This window comes from Enoplosus armatus, chromosome 5 (assembly GCF_043641665.1).
Source record: "Enoplosus armatus isolate fEnoArm2 chromosome 5, fEnoArm2.hap1, whole genome shotgun sequence".
NCBI classification, from domain to species: Eukaryota; Metazoa; Chordata; class Actinopteri; order Centrarchiformes; family Enoplosidae; genus Enoplosus; species Enoplosus armatus.
The window spans coordinates 23,768,091-23,787,469 of NC_092184.1; the positions used below are offsets into that span (position 1 = coordinate 23,768,091).

The window sequence follows — 19,379 nt, forward strand, 5'->3', positions numbered from 1 at the left end:
GCAGTCAGCAGGAAAAACAGCATCACATGACGCCTAGAGTCTATGAACATGACTAACTAACACACTTCCTGCTGTTTGCTGCCTCTGTGTTTGTGTGTGTGTGTGTGTGTGTTGATTTTCCTCTCGACAGATAAGAGACTATATTTGTATCTGCCTCCACTATTACAGGCAGAAACAAGAGCTCCACAAACTGTATCATCACAAGGACACCCCGTCCTTCTGTTCTCCGTCTTTGTTTTGACCAATCATCATTCAGGTTTCACACCACACAACAGCAGAGCATCCAATAACAGGTTCCTTTCCTGAAAAATAAATCTCACTTCCTGTCTCACAACCACACTTCTATGGTAAGGTTATCACAGTCTCCAGTCTCCCTCCACTGCATTGCTATTTATTCAATGAATTGATTAGTCAATCAAAAGAAAATTAACTGGCTGATGATCGATTAATGATTTAAGTCAAAGTGCTAAATATTCACTGAATACACCTTCTTAAATGTGAACATTCGCTGGCTTTCTTAGTCCTCTAGGACACTAAAATGAATATCTTGGAGACAGTGTGACCTTGCACTCTGGGACTAAAGAACTCATTGATTAGTCGTGGAAATAAATAGCAGATTAAATTAAAAATAAGTATTAGTTTGAGCCCTAACCAACTATCTGGACATTGCTTTCATTTATCCAGGGCTTCATGAGGTAATTTATCATAAATCATGGTACGTAATGATTGTGACGCTGTTATTCCGTGAGTAATATTGTCCAGTCAGTATTTATGTAATCATCAAAAAAAATGTGGAAGTGAGGTTAAACTGGTAGCTTTTTACAGTAAACCAACAAGAGTGTTTAATCATAAGGAGGAACAGTAAGAACACGCTATGTGTGATAAATATAATGCGGTAATAATGGGTTTCATATGGTGTTTGACACCTGTAATATTTACAGTCAGCATGGCACCAGGCAATTAAAACCCCCGGAGACTCGCAAACAAAGGCCAATTAAATTCAACCTGACATTTAAAACGTGGATGCACACATGGAGGAGTGATGTCACCGTGCACCTGGCAGCAGCAGCAGCGAGGAGCTAGCGACGTTTTCTGACAACGTGGCAAATGCTGGCAGAGCAGAGCGGGCTGACTCCGACGCACCCCGAAGAACACAGCCTCATAAAAGACAGGTGGCAGCTGCCAAGTACATGTTTACTTGGTAAACCTCCACACCTGCCTCGTTCGGTGCAGGTGAATCAATCGAACGGTGGAGCCGTCACTATCTTGGTGAAGCAAGAACACCACTCTGTAAACACTGGCTGTTGTTATCTAGAGTACATGAGAACATTTTCAGGTGTGCATTACACCCTCAGTTTTAGTCCTGGTGATGCCAAATAATTACCCATCAAATGTGCACACATACGTTACATACATCAGTGACTGGTAATGAATTCAACCACATTAATAACGGTATACGAAAACATTTGTTTGACTTCACTGAAGACTCAAAACAATCAGTTGAGCAACAAATACGGCCGCTAGTGAAGTCCTGTTTCTCTGAAAGCGACAGCAGATGTTAGACAGACCAAACCAGCACAACACAGTGGGGAGAAGTACGTTCATTCACACACACATTACTGGACTAACCGTGGGAACCCTTCTCTTGGGAGGTAGTGGTAAAGGTGGGTTGGAGGACTTGCGGCAAACCACCGCTCCGATGGCGGAGATTTCCTTGTCAAACATGCCCTTGACGGTGCTGGTGTGGACCAAGGTGAGGTGTGGGGAGTCCTTGGTTTGAATGCATGCGCGGATGTACTGCAAACAAGACAGGACAAGAAATCTTTTTTTTTTTTAAGCTATGGTGCACACACAGAAAAAGCTAGATCCCTTTCTTGTAGTGTGCTATATGTTAAAGTTGAACTTGCATTTCAAATCAGGACACTGCAATGTGAGGCACGAACATTAACAGTAAAGTGTGCAAAAGCATTGCTGTATGAAAGTGGAAGTGGTTTTCAGAGAGAGTCAGCTAAAGTACTTTAAGACAGAGAAATAAACAAGCCACAACAAGTAAAACTTATGTACAGCTTGTCAGCAGACTTGATCAAATTAACACGCAGCTCTGCACACAGACAGGAACCCATCCAACGTCAAATCGTATTAAAAATGATTTGAATCTCATGTTAAAAAAACAAAAAAAAAACAGATATGTAACCAACCAAACTAAGCTTGCTGAACTTCAGATACAAGATTTACCCGCTGAAGCCGCAAAACACTTCCTTAATGCTACGACTGTTGTCGTTTGTCATTAAAGTTCAGAATCCCGCCTCAAAAACAACCAGATTTGTCACAATAACAGCTGCCAGTAAACATCTTCCTTTTTTATATGCTAATGTTAACCTGTATATAAACATATATCTTGATGACACATCTCTCTGCTTCCTTGCTTTACCTGCTTTGATCCATCCATCATACTGTGCTTCCTGCAGAAAAACACGATCTTGCTGCTTTTTATGTTTTAGTGCCTGATTCGTGTGATGACTTCTTCTAACTTGTTTATAATAGCGCTTTCCAATCACTCTAAAACTAGCCAGATGACTAATTATTTTAGGTTTACAATTTTGATTAATGCGTCCGCTTCTGAAAAATCAAACATGGAGCTTTTAAGAGAGAATGGTGGGACGACTGTACACACTTTCCTACGTTACGTCACCCCATTTACAGCGAGGTAACAATAAAGTACCTGGTTCACACGTAGCCGTAATGTTTGTTGCCTGAATCTTTTCTGCAACAGTTAAAAACAAGTTACACATAAACCTGCAAACTGTGAACACACAACCCACCATTCACACCGCTACCAGACACATTACTGTTTCCAGCCTACTCATTTTAGTTTACAGCTAAACTTCTCACAGTCAGACCTGACAGCGTCTCTTCTTGGAATCATAAAACAGGATGTTATTGTCACACTAACGTGACACTATATGACTTCGTCAGAACTGCAAAACAATTGTGGTGACCACGCTGTAGATGTTTATAATGCAACAATAAAAAAAAAAAGCTCATTGCTTTTTATGAGGACTATTTCTGGACATGATATTGACACAAGAGGCGACATGTCTAAGTCAGGATTTGTGTCCATCAGTCACTGACCTTGTACTGAATCAGGGGGTTGTCTCCACAGAGGAACTCCAGACACTGGCTGACCCTCAGTACGTACTGACCCCTCCACGCCTCCTCCTCGGGCCCGTGGGTGGTCAGCCACTTCCTCACGGCCAGCTCCATCAGCTCCGCAGGGGTGCAGGATGCTGGCACCTTCAGACTGGCTGAGTCCTGCAAGCAGAGACGGAGCGATTGATTCGAGTGTTTACTGGTGCTCAAAGGTCAAACTGTAACCCTTACAAATAATAGCTAAGCAGATAACTGTTCCTAAAAACTTTTGTGTGCATTTATTTTCTCAAATTTGGACTAAAAGATGTCAAAAGAGGAAAAGAAGGCACTTGATGACCTTGCTGCTGGAGAGAGTGAAACATGATCTCCACCACTTCTTACATGCACGCGTACACCGTTGTTTAGACGAAGATGTCTAGATGAGATAAAGAGAAAATGTGTGCGTTCGTGGCTGAATGAACTCAGGCTGCAACAGACTGTGCACTACAATGTGTGAACATGTCCTCCACACATCCCAGCCTAATACGTTCCACACTGAGCCTCGCTGCCTATTTATAGCACAGCATTGACCCGATACCTGAGATGGAATTATAATTTCCTGGAGGTTTAATAAAAATGCCATCCATTAATAATTAACGGCGAGCCACGGCTCACGGCGGAACTGCAGAGCCATCAGCACGGAGCTCTCCTGAAAGTATTTCAGCTTTTTCCAACATTTCTCTGAACTGTTTGAACATTAATCAGGAGTAAGATTTCGATGTTAATGCAGTGGGGGACTAAGAGAACAAGACCAGGGTTAGCCCACTGAATAGCCTCTAATCCTAATGACATCACTAAAAGCAAAGTTCACACCGATCCTTGAGAACATTCAACCACACTTCCTGTCTATAATGTGGCGTATTGTGTCTGACCTCCCAAATAAGACTTCCTGCCCGATGTCCACCTGAGCGCAGTGGCACAGATGGCCTGTCTTTGTGTATCTGCGTGTGTGTGATGTTGATCAAAGCTGATACGCACAGGTCTGGAGGGACCCGACCATCTGTTTTATTATTAAATAACATGATTTCTATAACAGAGGCAAAAGAGAAAGACGCAGAGAGACAGGGACAGATGGAAGGAAACAGTCAGAGAGTTCAGAGAAGGAGAGGCTCATTTTAATCAGTGCTTCTGTCCCTTGAGCTGCCATGCTAATGTGTGTGTGTGTGTGTGTGTGTGTGTGTGTGTGTCCGGGAGGATGGCATAATTTCGCTGATGGTTTTGACCCACTTAGTGTTGTCACATGACTCGCTAGTTGGGCTCAGTCACGTGACTATTGTGGAGCTGCAAACTATGAGCAGAAAAAGGGAGGCTGAGCTAACAGTGCATGTGTGTGCTGGTGGAGTCACATGGCTACTGCTGCTGCTCACACAAGTCACACTGTTGTTCGGAGTTCATTATGTATGCAGAGTTGTTGTACAGGCAGCACGTTATGAGTTTATCAATGGAATTATTTTTGTTTGGTCTCCTCTAATTTCAATTAGATAAATGATGACAAACAAGTACATGAATTAGCCATTAATCTTAGTAACTGCTAGCTTTCTACCAAGTACAAGTATCCCAATCAAAGCGCTACTTACCGTATTATTGAACTTTATCATGTCATTAAACATAAAAGGGACCTATTATGTTTGATTCATCGGTTTTTATCCGGTGTGAAATGCATTAGTTCGATATTTATAACATATTTATTTACATTTCACAACAATTTTATTCTCTACCATTAAACTCCAAACTGAGCTTGCCAACATCACTGCAATCTATAATAAAATCAAGGACTGAAAAGAGAGAACTGCTCCTGTTTGTAGGTCGAACAATTGTCCTGGATGTCCGACAGTTGACCTGTACACTTTAGAAGGCCTTGCCAATACACTGCAGAGCACCCATTCTGCGGTAATGTTAAAACACACCAATAACATTTTACGAGAGACAATATTGTTGTTATAAACCTGAGCTTCAATAAAACATTTAATTAAACTTTGTTTAGGGGGATTTCCCGTGCAGGCCGCCATCACTGTCCAACTTCACTTTGAACGCAATCAAGGACATAAATTAATGATCGGATTCAACAGCGCACAGACTCTCACCTGAGACTGGTCAAAGTGGATAATGACTTTGAGGTCGGCCAGCCGGTCATTGAGCCCGTCGGTGATGGCTGTCCCTGCTGCGGGCTCCAGCTGTGGGGAGAAGCAGGCCTGCAGCCACTCTGTGCACGTCATCATCTGGACTCGCTGCATCCTTTCTTCACTCATACGAAACATCTTACTGCGAAAGTCCTTCACTTCCTGGTCATTTATAGCGTCGAATTCATGGAGACCTAGTGGTGGTAAGGAAAGGACACGGTTACTGATTATAAATGGCAATATTTTGCACCAATATCTCTGATAATATGAACTGAGAAGATGTTTTCATGTTATGAGAACTCACTCTTAAGAAACAGTCACTCGGTTCTTTTAAATGTGAACTCAGCAGAGAGCTGTTAAGTAGGAAGCTGTTAATTCTCGAGTAACCTAGGCTTCAACGGCCATTAAAAATGCACAAACACCTGTGCACCACTTGATGCCAGGCATATGCACCTAGTAGCACTGAATGTGTGAAAAGGATGACAAACAGCAGCTTCTCATGGGGTTAAAGCAGAGCCTCCTAATATTCACACTAGTGCCAAAGGCCAGAGGTATGAACTGCTGTCTGGCTGATCATACTTTATCTCTCTGCTCCCTGCTGAGCTTTTGTCTCTGTTTTTATCAAAGGGGTGCTGCACAATACTCTCTTGGTAATGAAAACAACATGTTGACATTTAAAGCCATTTAACATTCATATGACCCTCAGCATTCAAAGAAGTGCTCTGGACCACATTAGCTGCATTGTGTGAGTGTGCGAGCTGCATTTCTGGAGGGGAAAAAACATGGTTGGCTGTGTGAGTGTGTCATAGTTTGTTAATGTGCACTGCACGAGGTTAGGTGTGTGTGTGTGGGTGTGTGTGTGTGGGTGTGTGGGTGTGGGGGTGGGGACTATCCAGACGTGCCTGTGGGGTTCCTGAAAACATCACTTTACTCTGACAAAAGCCTCTAAAAGATCATGTCAGACCAAAGTGGAGCCAGGAGGGGAGGATATCAATATCGTCTGAGTCTCCTTCAATTAGACTCAGAGCCCCTTCTCTCCCTCTTTGCCTCTCCTCATCTGAAGAGGTCTGCTATGACCAGAGGACTTCCATAATCCTGGATATCTCTGTCAGAAGAGGGCTGCATGTGTTACTTCACTTGTTCAAGAGGAAGAGGAAATAGGGGGTTATTTATAATTGTGGCTTTTTTTATGCATTTGTATGTCCGACTGTGTTCCTCTTGTGCACTGTACATTTTTATGTCTCTGAATCTGATTTTCAACAAATGTTTAATCACCTCAGAGAACTGGGCTTTTCCACACTACTGATGGATCCCCCTCTGCTCCTCCAAAAGGCCTAATCTTCACTGGAGATAACACAAAGTGACAGGTGATGGAAGACATGTCAGGAACATGTCCAGCCGATCCTCACGCTTCTCTATCAGACAGCAGAGCCGCTGATAGGAGCCAGCTGCATGGGCCTCAGGTCTGATGGCTGCGGTGAATGTGCTGACTATGAGAGCTACTTAGCGTACTGGAGGAGGTTCTTAAGGCTTGTTGTGTGCTGGGAAAGATTTACTGTCCCACTTACCAACTCTTAAGTGCTTTTCTTTGTTGGGAATGTCAAACAGGGACAGTAAACGAGTCAATCAGGGAGGAATGTGTGTGTGTGTGTGAGAGAGCTTGCATGATAATCTGCCACTTTAAATTGAGGAAAGTCTTAAAAGCGATCCGCCTTACCCTTCCCAATGAGCACGCCGATTTTGGAGTCCAGCAGGCGCTCTGCTCTGCCGCAGTTGCGCGTCACCAGCTTGAGGACCGGCAGGAAAGGGCGAACGTCGCACAGCCTGCGAGTTTCGTCCTCCAGTTCTTCGTGCACGGCCGCCTGGTTGACACACTCGAACATGTGGCTCTCCATCTCGCCCAGGGCGGGAAACATGGGGAAGGACTGAGCCTGCTTCCACAAGAGCTGGAAGGGAGAAGAAGAAGAATCAGGGTTTCACTGAAGTGCTTTTGCACTACAAAACCACAGGAAGCGTTTCTATCGTCTCCATTAGTCTCAATTAAATAAATCCTACTTAGAATATGTACAACCAGAATAAACAGCTTCCTTGTTCGTGGCTTGATGAGATTATCTAATAGTTTTTGAAAGGGTTTGATAAAGCCAGACTTACAGCATCTTCTTAAGCATCACAGTGCTTTTGATGGAGTTGAACCATAAATTACAAGATGTCTTAAAACTAATGCATGATAACAAAGTAAAACATATCATAATGGTGTAATATATTGAAGAAAGAATATGTTTCACGATTAGGGACAAACATGACTCATGGCAACATGACACAGCATCTGGGTGAGCCGCTCAGGATGTGAATAATATGTCCACCAGCCAATCGTGGCATGATTCATGTCCCTGTGCCCCCACAGCATGATCACAGGGTTGGGTGTCAACTTGTGTGAGTTTGTCTGAGGTTATAGAGGTATGCTGGGTTGCTGCATACTGGTGCAGGACACATTTGCCCTCCCAACAAATATCTTCTTCTCCAGGAACACTCGTGATTTTAATGGTATGTTGATCACATCTCTCAACCAACCACATGCAAAATGCAAAGAGGATTTTATCATTTGAGGTTCTTAGAAATGCATTACCTAACAAACTTGCTTTAGAAGAGTACTTAAGTCCGTCAGTTCCAAAAAAACATTAGAAACATTCTGCTTTCTTGGAAATCTGATCCTTTCTGTATCAGTGTGAATGAAACAGTCATTCATAAAACTGCTCTTCTTGGCTACTTGATAACTGATAAAGAGTCTGGTACGAAGCTGTCTGGATGGCCTGCAAACATCAAAGGACAATTCAACCCTTTGGCTAAACTAATACCTCCTGGCTTCCTCGCATTTGTCCCCTTTCTTTCATTTACTCGAAAAGTCTCAGAGTCTCTCTCTCTTTCTTGCTTCAGCAACATATAATTTGTCACAGCTGTCCACTGCTTCTGTACTTGCTTCCCTCAGGGAATGAAGATCTCTCTGCGTGCAACAGAAGTCTTTTATGCATGCACAGCCATGTATTCATTTCGTTCATTGTATAGTTCCATAAAAAAACAGAAACATTATTGTTAAAAGCAAATATCTATGAATGTCAGAGTGAAATCAGTATGTATCGTTGGTCACGTTACAGGGCTGATGAAGCCAGAAGTGATTTCTAGAAAACGGCAGCAGATGTTATGTACACACACACACACACACACACACACACACAGACTTGTTTATTTGCTATTCAGAACAACCTCTTCAGGCTACATTCAACAGTGTCTGTCTGGGGAAAACACGTTTGAGGTTGTGTGTCAATGCGGGACATGATTTTTACATAGATCAAAATATGAAAGAATGCATCAGCTATGCTGAAGGCTGTACACTGAGGAAACAGAAAGATGGGAAATGCTGTACAATTGTAATGCAATCAAATACAACACCCTTGAATACAAATACTAACTTTTCAAAACTTATCACCATTTCGTTGATTCAACTCAGAAGAACATTTTTGAGGCTGTCGCTTGAGGTGATGTTGTAATGGAACACGTTATATTTTCAGAAAACACTAAAGTTTAGCCTCAAGTTAAGTTTGCAGGGCTATTGTATCACATCCCAGGAGTGGCCATTACTAAAATACATAAACAGTAAAATTATCATCTCAAACAACTTCACACTAACGCATACATGTGCCACTTTGTAAACAATGCAAGTCATTTCCTTAACAACTTCTAGACCCATCACGTCTGTGACGTCTGACCTCCACTTCACAAGATGAGCTGTAGTCACTCATGACGTAATGAGCTATTTGCAAGCTACTCGCAAACAAAAAACACCCAGCCAGCCGCAACAGCCACATCTGTCAAACACAGGCATTAGATAATGTCTAACTGACCAGCCGTGTGACTGTGTGTGAGTACTAGTAAGTATGTGTGTGTGTTCGTAGACTGTGTATTTCCTTATTAGGACAATAGGCCAAGAAGCATGTGAGGACAATAACATGACAAACATCAGGACACACAACAAGCAAATAAGTTCATTTAATCTCCTTGAAGTGTGTTGAAAGCTGATTTTATTAGATCTATTAAAGACACAGCTGAAATGACCTCACCTCAAAAGCAACATGTGGCTTTAAGTACAACTGAAGAGCAGAAATCCCATTTTAGCCCGTGCCGTCACCCACCCAGCGCCACTCACCAGTTTGATGTGCTGAATGGTGGCCTCGCGTGGAACGTCCATCTGGATGTAGATACCGGTGGGCAGCAGAAAGTCCACAGTGACCTGGTCCAGAGCGTGGCCGGCCAGGGGCGAGTGGGCCGCCCATATGTCCAGGAGGTCTGTCATGGCAGGAGGCATGGCAAGGGGCACCGCACACCACCTCAACCATAAGGACCTGGAGGGACAGGGAAAGATGCTTTATTTCCCATTTATTCAGATATGTTTGTTTTCACTGGGTCACTCTGATGATTGAAGGGTGTAGTTGTCGGATTAGTACACAGCAGCCTTTAAAAACATAATTACAGAGGAGAAAATGACGGCTGGGGTTAGAAAGCTGACGAAATAACAACTTCACAACTAATAGAAAGCAAGTGATATCATGAGCCATTCATCCTTCTGACACACAACGAAGCAAACACGCTTCATGTGAACTTGTTACAATCCCATGTTGTCATGACTGACAACACTTTCCTGTAAATCTTGCAGCTCAGGGTGGTATTCCAGAAAGCCATTAAGCCGTTCCTCAAAGCTAATTCGAGCCTGGTTTAAACAATCAACACAACTGCACGTGACCTGAGATGTCAAATAATAGATCACATCAATTGACAGTGAAAAACACACAATGTTTGAAGACATTTTCCAAAGGCTTTTCAAGAATGAAAGATTTGCACGAGTAAAATTGTGGCTATGCAAACATATCTCCAATCCAAATGTAAACCTCGTTAATAACTAGTCAAATAAGTCAGAACTGACAAATGCTACAGCAGCAATTCAAAAAAAAGCACATTTTAAATCATTCAACATTTCAGTCGTATATGTAAACCACCATTGTGCTGGCGTTTTTAACCCACGTGCAGGCTCTCTTCTATTATCCTTCGCATCAACAACAAGTTGGCAGGCTCAAATGATCAACTGTGTCGCCGTGTCCCTGTGGGGGCAGCACTGTGCCGAGTACAGAGGGAGGCGCGCTGGCTTTAACTTGGGTGAGGGCCAGTGCTCAGAGGAATGCCCACTAAGCAAACAGAACAAAAGGTCAGTCTGCCCTCCCCTCATCTGACAATCTGTTCCCCCCGGCAGAGAACACACACACACACACACACACACACACACACACACACACACACAAAGACAACACTCATACTTAGACATAACTTAATGCATGTTCAAAAGTCCTGGCTGAGAACGGCTATTTCTGTCTGCCAATGAGACAAAATTCAGTGCACAGCAGTTAAAAGATGCAATTCAAGGACAAAAACAGAAACACACACACACACACACACACACACGTGGACACATAAACACATGCATGTTAAGTGCAGCGAGTTCCATTGAGCTGCAGTAAGTGGCCTCCCAGCTGCTGGTGTAAAACAGGCCACAGTCTGGTTTCCATTTGGGCTCGTGCCTCAAACACAGCTGTACCGTCACACCACTTCCACCTGCCTTTTTCTCATTACCTAGTCCTCAAATGGCCTCGTACATTAACTCTTCCAGTAGGCCACAGGTCCGTCTCCATATCGTCTCGAGCCGCCCATTAAAAATGACAGCTCTGATTGCCTCTAATGGTCTTTCCCCTCTAAGTTAAGTGCTCCAGCTACCAGCAGAGGAGCCGTTGTTGTTCCACGTGCCTGAGGATGGTGCAAAAAAAAAAATGCATTTGGAGCCTCGATCTCAGCCACTTAACATCATCAGCCATGCGAAGGGAAACAATCTCGTGTGCGTTTCCGTGTGCTGTTCAAACCGTAGATTGCTGTCTGAACGTCTCTTGAAAGGGACTTTGCAGTTACTGTATGCGATAAGGGGCGACGCAGACAAACAACCACACATATCATGCTACACAGGAATGTTTGTGTAGGAAATAACCCCAACATACACGAGACAATGTTCTTCTCGCTGACACAGACGCACTTTCAGGCGAAGGCGACACAAGAAGACAATGGCGAGCCTGTAAGGTGCACAGCTACACGCTTGAAAAGTAACATGACACGCAAGCGCGTCTGTCTGACGCATCGACAACACCGAGTGATCAGGGATGGATGAACACGTACATGTGCACGCACGTCTCTGCATATAAACACTTGTCTCTTTAATTATGGGCTTCTGCAATTACGTTCTCACACCAGACAGCTTGAATAGTGTCTCATCCTGCTGTGATGCCGACACACTCGGCCTTTCTCTCTCTCTCTCACACACACACACACACACACAGGTGAGCAGGGTTATTGAGGATGTGGTGGCAGACAGCCAGAGGTCTGCTGCGAGGTCAGGTTTCAGCGGGTGGATCAGAGGAGAACAAGTGGGTTTGCAAGATCAGGGAGAAAGAGAGAGTTTCATGTGACAACAAACAGAAGAGCCTGAAGGGATCCGTCCAGTTAGCCAACATTAGCAGAAGTAAACGACGTATCACTGTGGAGCCCCCAGCTCCCCAGGCACACTTTGATGACCGTTTGTGTTTGAAGGAGCAGGAATAGGATCCCACTTACATGTGCTTTGCCTGTTTTCTGCGCGAACCAGATCTACAAGGCAGGTCTTGTATTTATGTAACACTAAACAACTGTAATTCAATGCAACAATTGCAATTTTGTGTCCTTGTGCAGGAGATGCATTACTGTTCCACATGTGCCCTTGCTTGTTCCCTTTCACACACCCAGAATACAGCTGCCTGGTTTGGATGGGAAAAAAACAAAAAAAAGAGAACAGTCATCTGTTCACCTCTTTGAATCTTCATGTCTGATCAAATATCTGCAAACGCACTGGAAAGGGGTGTGTCGGTATATCAAAGGAGAGTTAGCAGATCAGAGGGAAGCATACCTGCTTTGGTTTTGTGAGAAAGCCACTGACTTCCAAAGGTAGGACGAGAGGACAGAACAATAAAACCTCCGACACACAGCAGACTGCAACCAAGCCAGCCATGAATCATCCCTCAGATGATACAGTCGAGGCAAATCTTTGCTTGTAATGGAAGTAGTTCCTCTGAACCAGTGACAGTGACATGTTGTGAAGGCTTTCATGCCCAGATGCATTTATGGTTATTTAAACACTGGTGTTACTCAGCACTCTCTTTCTAAAGCTCTCTCTGTCCGACAGTAAGAGGCCTGTGAGGCGCTCTACAATGGAGTGTGTGTCCACGCGTCTGTGGGTGTGACTGACTGAAAAAAAAGGGCTAACATAAATGGTATGTGTGTGTGTGTGTGTGTGTAAAAGGTCATGCCTGGTGATTAAGGGTCCTGTGACACATTTTTGCCGCCACTGTGCTAAAAATAAAAAGTTCACAAAGAGGATCTAAGACCTCTTCAGCTCCCCACTACAAACACTGTACTCCTGTAAATGAGTATGGAGACATACACACAGGCAACGCTGAGACTGCCTGAGTCAGCGTTTCCAGCGTGTGTGTGTGTGTCAGTGTGTGGGATGGTGTATATACAAAATAGACATTAAAAAAAAAGACTCCCATGGCTCCATCCAGCATATCTTTCTGTGTAAAAACAAAGATTTTATGCTTTTATTTAATAGTGCTGAAATGATTTGTCAATTAACTGGCAAGTCGATGGACGGAAGTATTTAAACAAGCAAAAATGCCAAAGACTCTCTGGTTATATCTTATAAAATTGTGAGTGTTTATTACTTTTCCTCTGTTTTATATGACTGTAAACTGAATATCTTTGGGTTTTGGCCAGTTTAAGGATGTCACTTTGGGCTCTGGGATGTTTTGATGAGTAGTTTTCATAATTTTCGGACATTATATAAACTAAATGATAAACTGATTGATTAAAAAAACAAAACAGAATACATCAGAGTAATGAATAATGAAAATAAATCCATAGTTGCACCCATAATGTCACTGTTATATGACACTGAAATGAACAATAAATCCACTTACTACATATCATAAAGAGTACGGTCTAGACCTGCTCTATTTGTAAAGCGTCCCGAGATGACTTCTGTTGTGATTTGGTGCCATATAAATAAAGTTGAATTGAATTACTTTGGCACAGTACCACCACCACATATCTTGTTTCACTTTCAGCCACTAACCACAACAGCACAGAGTGATGCACATTGTTTACGAAGCCGTAACACAACAGAGCTTGAAGCTACTGCACACGATCCATCCATTAAAGGTGTAACATGTCTGAGTGGTAGAGGTGGATGAACAGTGCTTGTAGCTTTGTGCACAATGTGTGTTCAGATCTGGCTGAGTATTAGTGTGTGTGTGTGTGTGTGTGTGTAGGTTAACAGAAAAGCTGTTAAGCTCAACAGTATGTGTTTGTCTGGGTGGCGTGTGGATAAGCGGTCAGCTGGGGTGTGTGTGTGTGTGTGTGAGTCACAAGTACTAACACTTACTGTATTTAGGAGTGGACGTAGGTGGAGGCTGTAGACAGTAAACACACACACACACTCGGGTGTAACGGTCATTCTAACTGGGTCAGTCATGTATGAATATGTGTTTGTCCAAAGTGACTGCAGTGTGTTTACATTTTCACATTTTAAACTTTTCATATTGAAAAGTTTCTCTGCTGCTGCTGCTGCTTCCTTCATTATGTTATCCACACCTTTGCTTGCTTTGATTTTTCAGACCTTTGCTGCATCCTGCAACTATTTCTGGCTTCAGTGCCTTAGCTGCCCCACAGGGATCCGTTTCATCTGATGTTAGCAATCAAATCATCATCTAAGTGCTGTTTCCTACAGGAAACACAGCACATCATGCTCGGAACTACAAATGAGGAAGTGTCTTGAAACCAAATCCCCTGTAAAAAATATTCTCACAGCTGCTGAAGAACAAACTGTCTTCATGCATACTGTATCTGAGAGGAAACGTGAATGAAATGATTGAGTGGGAGTGTGTGTGACTGAAAGCGTGGGTGGAAGGTTTGTCCGGACAACTAACCACCTCCGGTGACACAGTGGCACATGCCCACTTCTCAGAAAGGAAGCAATGACACTAGACAGGAAATGAGTGACAAACAACCAGAGCAAAAGTCCCTACCAGTCATTCATAAAAAGCTGTTGAACGCTGAATCAGAGGCTGAGCTGTCCTCATTCCTGAAGAGTTATTTTCAATGTTGTTTACTGTATTTGAGTCTAATAAACATGATCTTATCAACTGGAGTAAGAAGATAAAAAGTCTTTGCATGGCTGGTATGCACGACAATGTTTATTTATGCACATACAGAGTTAAACAGAATCCCTCTTGGGATAAAAAAGGATTATTCCAACAGATTGTGTTCATTGTGGCAGAATAAGGATGGGAAAATTCAAAGATGTGTTCATACTGAAGTGACTTTTAGAGGCAGTAGGACAGCACTGAGTGAACACAAACATTTACCCTGGGCAGCAGAAAATGAGGCATCTGCACAAGTTGGAAATGTTTCAACTAGCTGCAGCTAACGTCTGTAGAGTAATAAATAGGATATCGCCAGTGAATGAACAGGGAATGTTAAAATAGTCAAATTTCCGCAAACAACACAAGGTGAAGACCTGCAGAATACGGGTGCTCCACCCTCTAATGCCTACTGCGTCCCCTCCTATCTACACTTTCAACTATCTTCCCTTTTCCTTCAGGAATGTTCTTTGTTCTCTGGGCGCCAGCCTCTGCTCATCTCCCTAGTATGTCAGTAATCTCCATTCCAGGCTGAAGGATGACTCAATACAGCCAGTCAAACCTTCTCCTAGTTACGAGGTAGGCGGCAGAGGGGAGGAGGTACTCAGTTTCACCCAGCATCACCGTGACATCACAATCACGATGACGTCATCATGCACGGACACCCTGAATAGTGCTGCAGGGAGGGACGCATTTTTGTGGGCAAACCCTGAAGTTAGCGTCGCTGTTTTTCCCCCTCGACAAAAAGACAATGGGATTTTGGATTATTGCAGAAAATAAGCTCCGTGGCAAACAAAAGTTTATGATTCTTACACGTTTTGTTCAGCAAGATAATCTTCACTAATGAACACCACTTTTATGATTTTTGAAGCGTAAATGGAATCGCCAGAAGTAAAAAGCTAACGTTAGGCTATAAAGGAACTACACTACGGTCGCATTACTTCTGCGTCACCACCATAAGCTTAACTTTTAAGAGAATATAGATAGATATAGATATATTGACAGATAGATATAGAGTATAAACCCAACGAGGCTGTAAAGGCCGACTAGTCCGTGTTCGGCATGAAGACGTTAAGGTCCGCGACAACCTCTGTAGTCTCATTTAGCCACTCGTTAGCAACCGCCTTTTTTAAGACACATAAAAGCTTCAAAATTCACGAGTGGGGGGTATCTACTGACGTATAGACGTAGAACAAAACATGAACATTTCTTAAGCTTGTGTTAACCACAGACCTTATTTCAGGCATCTGACCAAAAACCCATTCAAAAAAACCCACTTCGACTTCGAGATGAGGGAACCGGACGTGTAAAAATGCTGACTCATTTCCAGGTTTTAGGACTCATTCCTGCAGCACTCTATAATGAACTCCTGTATGACATTATGACGTTTTCACTGAGACAATTTTGTGCTGAGCCAAACTTCCTACTGCATTACAATTCACCTGCCATCAAAGTGACATTTGTTACACGACCGTTAATCCACTGTGACACTAAACGCATCCAATCCACTGCCTATTGTTACATCATGCGAGGAAGAGATCACATATCATCATCAATCTCTTGTGACAACTGTGCACATCAAAGCACCTCTATCTGTGACGTCACGCTGAGTCACTCTGCCAGATAGATTGTGACAGCGTCACAAGTCTGCATTGTGACTATATCAAGTTTGAATGACATTAGGGGGTCTAATGAGCGCTGGACATCTATTTCTGCATCAGGAGGATCGGGTCACTCAGTAGAAGCAATCAACTGAGGAGGGGGGGGCGAGGCAGACAGAGGGGGGATCAATGGGACAGATCTTATTCATGCACGCCGCAGAATGCTCTTAGAGCAATGCATCATCCCTCCAACAATAATGCTCAGTAATGGCGATAAAGACACTCTATGTCTGTGTGCAGTTCGGATGAACTGTGATAGTGAGACTAAAGTCAAAATCATAGCATTTCTGATTTATCGCCCTTGTGTCTTAACATGACACAGCCAATATGCAGAATTAGACTGATACAGCTGGGCTCTGCTATTCAACACATCCATTCATATAACCGCTGCTGTACAACTGCATATCTCCAAAAATGTATCTCGCTCATCATATTGATGCAAGTGCTTTTGTGATGCAATTTGCTTGCGTGGGTGTTAAGGGGTAATTTAACTCATCTAATTCCAGCTGGGACAAAATGAGGCATCTCTGGGCACCCTGTGGTGAATATTCGAGGATGTAGTTGAACTGTATTGTGTTATATGGACAGGTGAACATTATGACCTTCATGAAGGGAGGATTTATTGCAGGACTGTTGTCAGTTTCAGCCAGGTGTGCCTAATAAACTGGCCGTCACGGTAATGATATAAATTGTGATAAATGTTATATTGCCACAAAGCAGTCCTGCTCATTACCTGCTACAACCATAAGTATTAAAGGAATCTCTACCTTGATAGAAAAGGTTTCAGCAAGATCTCTTGCAGTTGACAAATCCCTATTGTGCTATGGTATACATCATCATCATGCAGATTTGCTCATGGCTGATTTAGCCCTTCTGGTTTGTCTGCATTGGTTCGTGCGCTACTTTCTGGCATGCGGTGCTTCAAGTTCAATGTGCTTCAATGTGCTGACTGGAATCACAGGTAGGATACGGAACGAGAAAGATAATGACGGTGTCACGACACAGGCAGTCTTTGTTACACAATTTACTGGACAGCAATCAAAACGCTCTATTGTTTTTATTCTTTTTTATTGTTGTTTCTTGTGCTTTTGCCTGTGTACTGTAAAGCACTTTGGGTACGAAATAAATAAATATCGCGATATAAATAAATTATATATAGCACTTAGCCTATAATTATTAAAAGAATTCTGTATTTATTCACTGCATCAAAGAGTGGGTTAAAGTCTGCACACCAGAATTTCATTCATATTTTATATTTTTATTTTAACGTCCAATAATATTGTGAAGTCTGACCTGATGAAAAGCCATTATAGCTTGAAACAATATTTGACTTTTGATTTGCAGGCTCTTCTTCAGCCTTCTCTGAGCAGAATATGCATGGCACTGTTGTTGATGTGCAAACTGTACATGTACTCACCTGCCTTTATAAAGCGCACGCACACACAAAAAAACGTGTACACGTGACAACAGGCGATGAACTGGCAGAGAGACGCGGAAGTGACATCTGTAGTTAAGGATGAAACTTTGCCTCAATGTTACAACAATGATATTGGGATAGTAGTGCATCAACAACATAGTGTGTGTTTTTTTTTAGCGTTAGGAATAGAGGGAGAGGAGTGAATGGCTAATGTTGCATTAGTGACCATGGTAACGTGCCTCATTTCCTATAAAGAATACCAATTAGCTTACATCTAAAGAAAATGACAGGACAGTAAAATGTCGTAAAATAAAAAAGGTGCAGGTACAATGATTATGTCGTAATCACAGTGTTGATAATTCAAGAGTCATTTGATATGATGGGGGTTTGAGTTGTTATGCAGATAGGCTGCATAATAAAGATGTATTATCTCTAAGTGTGTATGTGAGGAGGGGAAGGAGAGAGTGCTGGTGGCAGGGGTGGGGGGGGGGGGGGGGGGGGTGGGAATCAGATGTGCAAGTGTGATGTTCCACAGAGCCTGATTCACTTCACAGACACAAGACAAGTGAGGAGAAGCACACAGGCTGCACACACAGGCAAATTTAAGCAGCGCTAGCATGCATCTCTCCCAATGACTCAAGTGTCAGACTTTTCACGCCTCCCTCAGAGGTGAGAACGAACGAGGGGAAGGGAGGACGATCCGAGTGGAGAAGGAGACTGTCCTTCAAAAAGATTTTAAAAAAAAAAAGATGTTGACAGCCATCCAGAAGGGAACGAGGGAAGCAAATGAGAAACTGATGAGCTCAACATACAGGTGAAGTATGTACACGAAGTCACGATAACGCCAGAAACTGAAGTGAAACTGAATTGAGACGAGTATAAAAAGTTGAAAATGGGGTGGAGGGAAGTAGCAGAGAGGAAGTCAGACAGAGATAGTAAGTTGTGATAGATAAGGAGAGAGAAAGATAAGAGAAGAAAGAAAGAGATGGAGAGGAAAAGTGTGACACAATGTGTGACTGTAGTGCGCGGACCAAACTGGGCTGGGTGTCCACAATAAGCCTCTGTTTTTGGCAAGTGTGTGTGCATGTTTGTATGTGCGCGTGCGTGCCAGCGAGGACAGTCCCGTGCCCTGCACAAACACTGCCCTTGTGTTGCCCTTGCCCCCATCAACCCTAACAACCAACAACCACCCCCCCCCCCCCCCCACCCCCCTTTACAACATTTCTCTAACTCACAACAACAGGCATCAGGGTCACATGGCTCTGATCACACAGTGCCCCCCTACAATAAACAGCTACACTCACATGATTTACTGTATCCTGCAGTGTGGGATCTGTAGCTTTAGGCAGCTTACTCACACCTTCAGTAGCTTCCACACGGCCACACGGGTCAGTGTCTGAGCACACACATAAGCTGCTAATTTAAGTCTGAGCACTACTGATTAAAGCCCATGCTACATTAAATATACACCAGCTTTCTTGACAGACATAGCTGATGTTTACCATAGCTTTGCTGAAAAGCTGAAGGCTATGCAAACTCTTACCACAACCACAGATCATTATTCAAAGCAAGCTCACACACACTGCAGACACAAGGAAGCCTTGCAGGGGGGGGAAAAAAACCCACATATGCAAAGTTTGCCTTGCTCATCTGATTCTGTGAAACGGGAAAT

General features: G+C 43.2%; 1 protein-coding gene across 1 annotated transcript in view; it reads right to left on the reverse strand.

Annotated features, from left to right (window-relative positions):
* Nucleotides 1–19,379, reverse strand: part of pik3cb (phosphatidylinositol-4,5-bisphosphate 3-kinase, catalytic subunit beta) — a 45,795-nt gene that overhangs the window by 11,936 nt on the left and 14,480 nt on the right. The window contains exons 3-7 of the mRNA XM_070906573.1: nucleotides 9,511–9,706; nucleotides 7,027–7,255; nucleotides 5,274–5,503; nucleotides 3,133–3,312; nucleotides 1,639–1,797 (exon numbers count right to left, since the gene is read on the reverse strand). Coding sequence (XP_070762674.1) covers nucleotides 1,639–1,797; nucleotides 3,133–3,312; nucleotides 5,274–5,503; nucleotides 7,027–7,255; nucleotides 9,511–9,669 — 957 coding nt within the window. The 5' untranslated portion in view covers nucleotides 9,670–9,706. The remainder of the gene's footprint in view (nucleotides 1–1,638; nucleotides 1,798–3,132; nucleotides 3,313–5,273; nucleotides 5,504–7,026; nucleotides 7,256–9,510; nucleotides 9,707–19,379) is intronic.